Genomic DNA, 10,255 nt, shown 5'->3' with positions numbered 1-10,255 from the left:
TAAATAGGTAAAGCACAAAGGACAGGCCAAGGTAACCCAAGAAACCCATTTAATACAATAAATACAAATTTCTCACAATGGCCAATCAGTATATTGACTTAATCATTGGAGGGTCCTCCCGATTAACCCTGACATTTGGTTTCTCTTTGCAGAGATTAAATAAGGGACACGTCATCTCACTTTCCTTGTGGATATAATTTCATCTTCTATAGTAACTATTGGGCGTGATGACTGTTGATTTTATACCATTATCAAACTTTAGTGGTTTAGTTTAATATAATACTTTTTATATATGTAATTACCGTTGGAGAAAAAAAAACACAAAAATCACATCGCATGATTCACGTGAGTATTATGAGGGTAGAGGGTTGTCTCTAGTTGGTTTCTCAACTAGAGAATGTTGTTAGGTCTCTGTGGACTCATCGCAAAGTCCATATTGATGATCTGAACCGTTCAATTTGTAGAGCTCATCGATTACTTTATCTCTACAAAAAAATATGTTAATCAGATATCAATATACACTTGATCAGATCATATTTGTGTTAACAATTTATTTTAAAAATCATACTTACTATTGACACAAATATGATATGATCAAGTGGCTATCAATATCCGATTAACGTGATTTTTTGCATGAATGAAGTATTCGACGAGCTTTACATATTGCACGATTCGAATTATTGATGTAGGCTCAGTAGTGGACCCATAGAGGCCCAACAGTACCCTCCATTTCAATAGACTAAAGAGAAGTCTATCCCTATTGTGAGCATAGAATGCAGGGGAACCATCTCTTTATATGTTGGTCATATATGCAGTGGAAAGTGTGTTATTAAGAAAATTCTATAATGTGCACCTTATAACTTTACACAAAAAATATAACACCATATAACTTAAAAAAATTATCACAAATTTTGTGCAAAAGGACAGAAAAATTGTAGCTTCTCTCGCAAAATATATAATACATCTCACAAAAAGTACAACATTCAAATTTTGACAATTTTTTTTGAAGACGCAAAAATCGTAATTTCGTTCACAAAATGTACAACACCACTTACAAAAAGTATATCATTTAAATTTTCGCAACTTTTCTTCAAAGATACAAAAACCGTAATTTCGCTCACAAAATGTATAACACCACTCACAAAAGGAATAACATTTAAATTTTTCACAACTTTTCTTTGAAAACACAAAAAATCGTAATTTCGCTCACAAAATATATAACACCACTAAAAAAAGGTATAACATTCAAAATTTTCACAATTTTTCTTTGAAAACACAAAAAATCGTAACGTCGCTCACAAAATTTATAATACTACTCACAAAAAGTATAACATTTTCGCTCACAAAATACATAACACCACTCACAAAAGGTATGATAGTAAGGTGCATATGATATACAACTTTAAGTAGGTGTACATGGTAACTAGACCCTAATTATTATGGCTTAAAAACAGCTATCACGTATGCACAACACTTCACTTCAACAGGGGGCCATGGCCCCTCATCGTCTCCCCATAGTTCCGTGCATATGATGATATAAAATTATTTAATAAACCCCTCATTGTCTCCCCATAGTTCCTTGTCATGTAAGCAATATCATATGATATTCTAAAATTATTTAATAAATTGTCAAACAGTAGTTGGCAATTTGACAACATCCAACACCCTTATAGCAAGTAATTAAGACGTTCCCAAAAAAACGAGGCACATACTGGGGAAGAGCGCAACAAAAGACACATAGCTATAGCACATCACAACCTGCAGAACAACCAAAACAGAGCACATGGATTGAAATTTAGATTATCATATCATGTGAGTTACCATAATGACTAAATAATTAAATTTAGTCTTACACTCTGAACATATGAATTAAGATTTGACTCTTTTAACTCCATCAAGACAGTGAATAAAATCAGAAACCGAGTAATCCTTGATCATGGCCTTGGATTTAACACACTAGGAAACTCTAACTAAAACAGACAATTTCATCCAAATGAGTGTGATGTGAGGTATCATCGAAGATTAGATCATTTCTTGAAGTCTAAAGAGTCCATAGAATGGCAAAAGGAAATGATTTCCCTGATCAGTCTTTCAATTAGAATCAACAATAATGTTTTGGATTAATTACAACTTAGAATCGCTACACTTTCATCGGAATCTCACTCTGGTCTCTTTATTTTTAATTGTGACAGTTGACCCCTACACTTTAAATAAAGTTGTAATGTGACCCTTCCGTTAATCCACCATTAGTGAGGTTGACGAAAATTCAAAATGAGAGACCAAAGTGAGATTTTAGTGAGAGTATAAGGACTGAAGTGAGATATTGATGAAAATGTATGAATGCTAATGAGATGAAAAAAAATGTCACATTTAGCTCATATGACAAGATCCGTTAGTGTAGGGATGCTAAATGATTGACTTTCTAGTATTTCTTTTCACTTCAAGGATGCAAATTTGACAATGAAATTTTATTGATGAGGTCTTCTTACCAACTCATAGTGCAAATGTGTTTGCACTTCTTCTCCCTCCACGCATTCCAACAAGAATGTTTCTGATCAAATGCAACTCAACTACAACATCACTCATATCCATCCTTTCTCTTGGTGATTCTACTGAACAAGAAATACCAATTTTGAATATCGAAATCAAGCACTTTCGAATTGTCTCTCTGCTAACATGGTTTTGACTATGCGTGTCGTCTGTGTTTGTGCTTGTCTCTCCTTCTTGTTCAAGAAGTATTGGATCAGCAATTTCTTCCACCGTTTTTGGCATAGCCATTTTAGCAAATTTATGAAGGCTTAGGTTGTCCTTAAACATCTCATGGGTAGGTTTTTTTCCGGTGAACATTTCCAACAAGAGGATGCCATAGCTGTACACATCACCATATGTCGACACCTCACATCCCATTCCATACTCTGCAATTCAAAAATCAAGCAGTGTACATAATTTAGAATATCTTACTATGCAACCACAAGAGCACAAAATAAACAAATACGTGTAAATTACAAAAACACCCTCTGAGATTTACTTCAATTACAAATTACCTTATGTAGTTCTACAAATTACATTATAAGGTTTCTAATTTCATAACAAATAAACCTTTTTATTAATAAATCATTAAGTTAATTAATAGTTTTTAATTATGTTAAAATTTTATTTCAATTAATAATTCATATAATTTTATTATTGTATAGAAGAACAGTTAGAAATTTCATTTTTTCAGTTAATTCTGTTAAATAAAAAATTCTGACAGGGAGGTATTTGTAATTTTCCAAACTATAGGGGCAATTTGCATTTTAAGCAAATCTCAGAGGGTGCATTTGTAATTTACCCAATAAAATAAATATATATTTGATAAATATTTTGTATATGGTTTGAATTTAGAAAACAAATAACAATGGCTGTTTGTTTGTGTCAACATGTCAACAAAAAATTGTATGGATATTCAAAGCACTTGAAAAGCAGTATATCACAAAGTAGAAAACTCCAATGGTTTAAAGAACAGAAAACAAAATAAATTAATTAATTAAGACACTGATATGATGGGGTGGATGACTCGGGTTAACCAGAAACTCCAATTGTGTCAAAATAGAAGTATATCACAAAGATTTGTTTTGTTTTTTATTCTTTACGTTTAGTTTCATGAAAATAGGTGTAAATTGTGACAAAATAGCAGCATATCACAATGTGTGTGTGTTGCAATTTTATTTTATTTTTTTGGTTGCTCTTTGTTTGTTTGTTTTTTCATGTTATGTTATATGAAAATAGTAGTGAAACTGGGAACAGAAAGGAAAGGAAATTATTGCAAGGGCCTAATTACCTGGAGCAACATAGCCAATAGATCCTCTAATTCCAATGGAGCTCGTGCCTTCATTTCCAAATAAGTTACTAGTTCCTTGTATAGCGAATCTTGCTAACCCAAAGTCACCAACGTGCGCGGTCATTTCATCCTCCAGAAGAACATTGCTTGGCTTGAGGTCACAATGTACTACTGGCGTTTGACAACCATTATGAAGATAATCCACTGCACATGCAACATCAATGGCGATATTTAGCCTTTGAAGAAGATTTAACTTCTTCATTGGCTCTACATTTGCCTCAACATCGCAAGCATTTACATGCAACCACTCGTCTAGATTCCCATTCGACACATACTTGTAAACCAAAGCCTTGAACTCATTTCCTTTGTAATCAACACTCGAACACACTGTTAGTACTTTCACCAGATTCCGGTGCTTAATATTCCTCAAGGCCTCACATTCAGCTATGAAGCTCTTTGATGCATTAGGACGATGAAGGTTAAGAACCTTCACAGCAATTACTGTTCCATTTTGGGAATCAAGAATTCCTTTGTAAACAGACCCCGAACTACCCGAACCAATCAAATTGGTCGAAGAGAATCCATTGGTTGCTTTAAGGAGAGTTTGGTAAGACACCTTCAAAAGCGAACTTTCTTGTGATATTGATGGTGGCCTTGTTCTTCTTTTTCGAAACCAACCAAACAATAGCAAACAAAGAGAGAGTCCCATAAGTCCACAGACAGTAAAAATTATAATTTTCACAGTCAAACTCAATCTTCTCTTTGTAGACCCTTTAAGGTTGCATACAGGAAGTTCTAGTTCAAGAACACCACCACAAAGCATATTGTTTCCGATCACTGATACGGCGCTTGCATTCTTAAAGACACCTTGTGTTGGTACAGAACCCTCAAAGTCATTATAAGATAGATTAAGAGTTTGCAAGAACTTCATGTCCTCCAAATAATCCGGAATTTCACCCGACAAATTGTTGCGAGAAAGGTCTAGAAACTGAATCCCTCTCAAAGAACTCAAAGATGAAGGAATTGTCCCCTGAAAGAAGTTGCCCTGCATATACAGTGTTTCCAATCGTACACAGCTACCGAGACTGCTAAGGATTTTGCCCGAAAACATGTTGTCTGAAACATCCAATTGCTCAAGATTGATCAAATTTCCGAATTCCATAGGCAAGGAACCGGTTAAATTGTTTTGGGATAGGTTCAAAACAGCTAGTGTTGTGATACTAACAACTTCCTTGGGTAACACACCACTCAATTTGTTTTGAGCAAGTCCTAATCTTACTAAATTTTGACAGTTTCCTAAACTTGAAGGAATGTCGCCTTGAAGATCATTTTTCCCAAGATGGAAGCCGATTAACATACTTAAATTTCCTAGAAAGGAAGGAATGTTTCCGAGTAATTTGTTACTAAACATGCTCAATACTTTCAGATTCTGAAGATTTCCAATATCATCAGGAATGTTTCCTCCAAATTGGTTGCCCCGCAAATCTAGGGTCTCCAAGTTAATGAGATTCCCTATCCCAGTTGGGATGCTTCCAAACATCCGATTATTGGCCAGTGACAACCTCAAAAGCCTAGTTGAGAAGTTGCTAATTGAATTTGGTAACACCCCTCCTAAATTGTTGCCATCCATAGACACCTCTTCTAATTCAGTTGCATTGATCAAAGAGGAGAGGAAATCCGAGTCATCGGCTTCACCAGTTCCAAGATCATTGAGGGACATGATTATATGGTGAAGTTTAGGCAGCCCTTCAAGGGTAGGCAATTTTCCAGAAAAATTATTAACAGAAATCATAATATTCAACAGACTTGAGGCATTGGTTATTGACACCGGAATGGGCCCACTTAATCGGTTGAAACGGATAGCGAGAGTCTGAAGTTTTGGGAGATAGATCCCAAAATCCTGGGGAAGACTCCCCTGGATATTATTGTATGAGGCATGAAATTCTTTGAGGTTAGTAAGGTTGAAAATGGAGGCAGGGATGGTATTGGACAAGTTGTTGTAACCTAATCCAATGAATGTAAGGTATGTTAGGTGTCCTAAAGTTTCAGGGATGGCCCCACCTAGATTATTATAAGATGCCCTTAAGTCATTAAATGAAGATAAGTTCCCTAAAGAAGAAGGTATACCTCCAGTGAAGTTGTTTTTGTCCAAGTACAGGGCTTGGAGGTTTGACAAGAGGCCAAGCTGGACTGGAATGTTTCCAACAAGCATGTTGATTGCGAAATTGATGCGAACAAGGCTAGAACAAGCGGATATATTGACAGGAATTTGTCCAGTGATCGAGTTGTTATGCAGGCGTAAAATCTGCAGCCTTTGCAAATTTCCAATTTCTGGGGGGATTTCATCAGTGAAACTGTTATTGTAGAGTTGTAGAACTGTAAGAAAGCTTAGATTTCCAATATGGGGCGATATGGAACCCGCTAGGTTTTGGGACTGGAGGTCGAGCATGGTGACTCTGTCAGCACTGCAGGTGACACCGTGCCACTGGCAGAAGTGGATGGACTCATTCCATGAGGTTAGAATGCCCAGGGGATCATCAGTGACTTTGGATTTGAAATCAAGGAGTGCTAATCTGTCTGTTTCATTTCCTGCTTGAGCAAACGCAAGCAAATTGGTGAAGCAGCAAACAAGAACGATGATAAAAGGAAGTTGCATTTTAGTTGAGAAAGGTCTTCAAAGATTGCCACAACAACCATGCACCAACTATAAATTAAATTCACAATAGAGTAGTTAGTGTTAGTATTTATGATGAGATTCATACTACCGAAAAGGGGCAAGAGGAAGTTTCGGAGAACAGAATGTGGCTGATCATTCCTCAAAGACTGCTATGAATAAGAAAACAGAACAAAACAAAACAAGAAAGTGAAGAAAATCAATGAAAATAAAGTAGTGGCAGAGTCAGCATCTCGGCAGGTGGATTTCATGACACGATAAGACGACTGTACATTACAATTATCAAAAAAAATCAAAGAGCAGTTAACGAATGGGAAGTTCTCAGAATATACACGTAAGTTACTTTATAAAATTATGTAACGTAAGTTGATGATAAAAATTTAAGAAATCACAACTTACGTATATTTGTGATAATTTATGTGATTTTGTAAGGTAACTTATATTATATATTTGTAAACACTTATACAAATGCATATGGTTTGTACACTCAAACATTTTCAAGAATGTTTTTTTTTTATTATTTTACATTATATATATAGAATTCTTATTTGGATTAACTCGTTTGGTGCTGACCATTTTTGTCCAAATACTTGCAACATAATCTGCATTGTGGGAGCGGCGGCGGCTTGAGAATAAAAAAATGAGTAGACTATTTTATCTCTTAAAAACAAGTTATGTGTGGCTTAGTTACTTTTATATTTTTTGTCAAAACACTTATCTGACATTAATGATATGATTAAATTGAGATAAAATTAAAACAAAAAATTAAAAGATAAATTATGAACAAAATTGACGTAATTGAAATTAGATAGACTAAATATTAAGGAATTAATTTAGTAGATGAAATACTTTCTTATTAAGAAGTTTTTACTATTGCGAGTGCATCCAAATTTATACAAAGAAAAATACAAAAATTGTTGATTTAATTTTTTAAAAAAATATTATAGATCAAAATTTTCTTACTTATGTTAGGCCACAAATGAAAAAAAAAAAGAAAAAAAAAAAAGGTCGTTTTGCAAGTGGATTTCATGCAAATCAATGAATTTTTATATAGGAATTCAAGGGGGGGAGGGGGGAGAAAGTATATAATAAAAAGAAAATGAAGTACAAATTAAACTTTTTATTTGTTGACTGAGTTAAGAAAACCATAGGATGTTTATTCACGTAAGTCGAGAATGTTTGACCACATAAGGTTGCCATGACTTGGGTCCTCCATTAGCTTTTTCTCTTGCTTTGAAAAATGTGAACAAATGAGTGTCAAAAAAAAAAGTGTGAACGTGAGACCTGTGAAAATTGATATTAGGAAGTTTGTTCACATTAGGATGAGGATCCAATTGAGAAGAGGATGTAAAAAGATAATAATGGTTACCAAAGAAAAGAATGTAAGAGGTATTATATGTGTTGGGGTCGTGGGTTGCTGGTTTAACTAGAAAGAAAAAGTCATATCACATAACAATAAGACTCAATGGCACAAGGAGAAGAATGTCAAGGGTGGGTTAATTTTATTTTAATCTCTTAAATTATCATCATTTTTTAAACTATTAATTTTATGTATTTTGATTCCTAAATTTTTTAATTTGATTTAATGTTACCTAATTGAAAAGAGTCACCCAAGTTAAAATCCAATTTGATTGACAAAAAGATTACTTCAAAATGTAAACTATTTTAAACCCTACAAACAAGCACTTCAAATTTTTTTTGTTTATTAATTTAAATGATAAATTACAAATACACTCCTTATATTTGCTTAAAATATAGATTGTCCTATATTATTCTGAAAATTAGATCACGCCCTTCAAGTTTTTAATTGCATAACAAATGACCTATTTTATTAATAAATCATCAAGTCAATTAACTATTTTTAATGACATTAAAAATATATTTCAATTCATAATTCAGGTAATTTTATAATTGTATAAGAGAGGTTAGAAATTTCATTTTTTCTATTAATTCTTTTAAATTTTTTTTTTTTTTTTTTACAAGACAATATTTATAATTTCTATAACTACAAGGGTATGTGCTATCTCTTTTTAGAGTAAAATTATAAATTTATTAAACTCGGTGAGTTAAATTCAATCAATTCAGTGATTATCTTTTGTCAAAAACACTAATGACATTTTCAATTAGCCGAAATTAACACAAAATTTTAAATTAAAAGTCAAAATTGAACTAATTGAAAGTAGAGGGACCAAAATGACTCAAGAAAAAAAATGTAGAGACTACCATGTAATTTATCATTTTAAAAAAGTCACTAATTGTCAATTTTTAGTGACAAATTTAATTAAGTCGCTAATTATTAATTTTTAGAACTTTTTGGTCTATACAAATATTTGTTGGACTTAATAATTATTGGGTAGTCCAGGAGTATGACCACATGATACTCCATAATAATATGATTAGTGAAAAATGTGAGGTATTAATTGTTTGTATTACATGATTAAGAAATATGAAAGAATATAATAAATAGTAATTGATAAGAAAATGTGAACACGTAGCCCTCCAAAACTATTGTATAATTTTCCCTTAATGGTGTCCTTGTAAGAGAACCTGTGAGTAATTAACTCAATTAAAGAACCTATAACCAAACATGGCCTCTTAACTCACTTGAAGCCCATATGTCAAATTCACAATGAAAAAAAAAAAAGTGATGGGTTAGGGCTAAATTAACCCCAAACCCAACCCAATCCAATGTATAGAACCCAAAAAACAATAATATATCAATTTGATATGTGGACTCAAAGCACTAGAGCAAAACAACCATGCTAGAGATAGCCAAAAAAAAAATTTGTCAAATATTTCATATGAGTGTAAGGTATATATGGGGTCTATATGATATGGATCTCACACCTATATAAGGTATTTTAGTAAAAAATTTAGATCTCTTCAAAACAAAATACAAGTTAATATCATCAACTTTTGTTTCACTTTTACAATGAATCTAATTATTTGATATGTAATTGGAAAAGTTTTACATCGACCTTAGTTTTATTTTTTGATCACAATAAATCCCTCCAAAGCCAAGTTACATTGTATTCACTCCTGCAAGATAAATCGTGAATACTAGCAACTAGTCACAAAGTCACAAATATTATGTAGTCAAGGTGTTAGTTAAGGGTTATTTTAGGTATGATTTATTTTTTTATTTTTTTATTTATTATAAAAAGATACACTACAAGAAATCAATTTTTTAAGGATAAATTTATTTTGTACCTAAAAATGTAATATTTGTTGGGAAAAACTTTAGCCAACTAATTTCCTCCATCGCAGAATTTGTCCTAAATGACCCGTCCAGAAAAATCAAAAAATGACTTTTAGAGATAATTTTGCATTTGTCGCTATAAATAAACTTTTAGAGACAAAAATATGTGATTGCAAAAAGTTCTAATTTTGAGACAACCAAAATTTGTCTCTAAAAGTCTAATTATAGTTAAAAGTTTAGTTTTTGAGACAAATGAAAGTAGTCTCTAAAAGTTTTAGTTTTTAAGACAAATGAAAATGGTATGTAAAGGCTATAATTTTTTTGAGACAACTAAAATTGGTCTCTAAAAGTTTTTTTTTTTTTTTTTTTTTTTTTTTTTTTGGCTTTTTGATTTTATAACAATTACTCTAAAAATACTAGTATGAACATCAACGTATATTCCTTTCTTGATTTCTCAACAACCAAACATAAAATATCAAACATATCACCAGACCATATGTTAGTCTCTAAATTAAAATTCAATTACACGAGAAAAAAAAAAAAAAAATGTTCGTCACATTCA

General features: G+C 32.4%; 1 protein-coding gene across 2 annotated transcripts; it reads right to left on the bottom strand.

Moving 5' to 3' along the window:
- Window positions 1-1,604: 1,604 nt before the first annotated feature.
- LOC114257446 (uncharacterized) lies at window positions 1,605-6,666 on the bottom strand. Of its 2 annotated transcripts, XM_028197211.2 has the most exons (3): window positions 3,821-6,666; window positions 2,490-2,915; window positions 1,605-1,758 (listed from the first exon to the last, which is right to left on the bottom strand). In XM_028197211.2, exons 1-2 carry the CDS (start codon window positions 6,474-6,476, stop codon window positions 2,494-2,496), a joined length of 3,078 nt encoding a protein of 1,025 aa, XP_028053012.2. In that variant the 5' UTR covers window positions 6,477-6,666; the 3' UTR covers window positions 1,605-1,758; window positions 2,490-2,493. The 2 variants fall into 2 exon arrangements, with proteins under 2 accessions (XP_028053012.2, XP_082767773.1); XM_082911647.1 differs by lacking the exon at window positions 1,605-1,758 and having other exon boundaries at window positions 2,059-2,915.
- Between the last annotated feature and the right edge of the window lie 3,589 nt (window positions 6,667-10,255).

Source organism: Camellia sinensis, unplaced genomic scaffold (genome assembly GCF_055761805.1).
Source record: "Camellia sinensis isolate YWXY unplaced genomic scaffold, ASM5576180v1 Unanchor12, whole genome shotgun sequence".
Taxonomy (NCBI): Eukaryota; Viridiplantae; Streptophyta; class Magnoliopsida; order Ericales; family Theaceae; genus Camellia; species Camellia sinensis.
The sequence above is the reverse complement of the archived record's forward strand: the minus strand, read 5'-3'. Positions and strand labels throughout refer to the sequence as shown.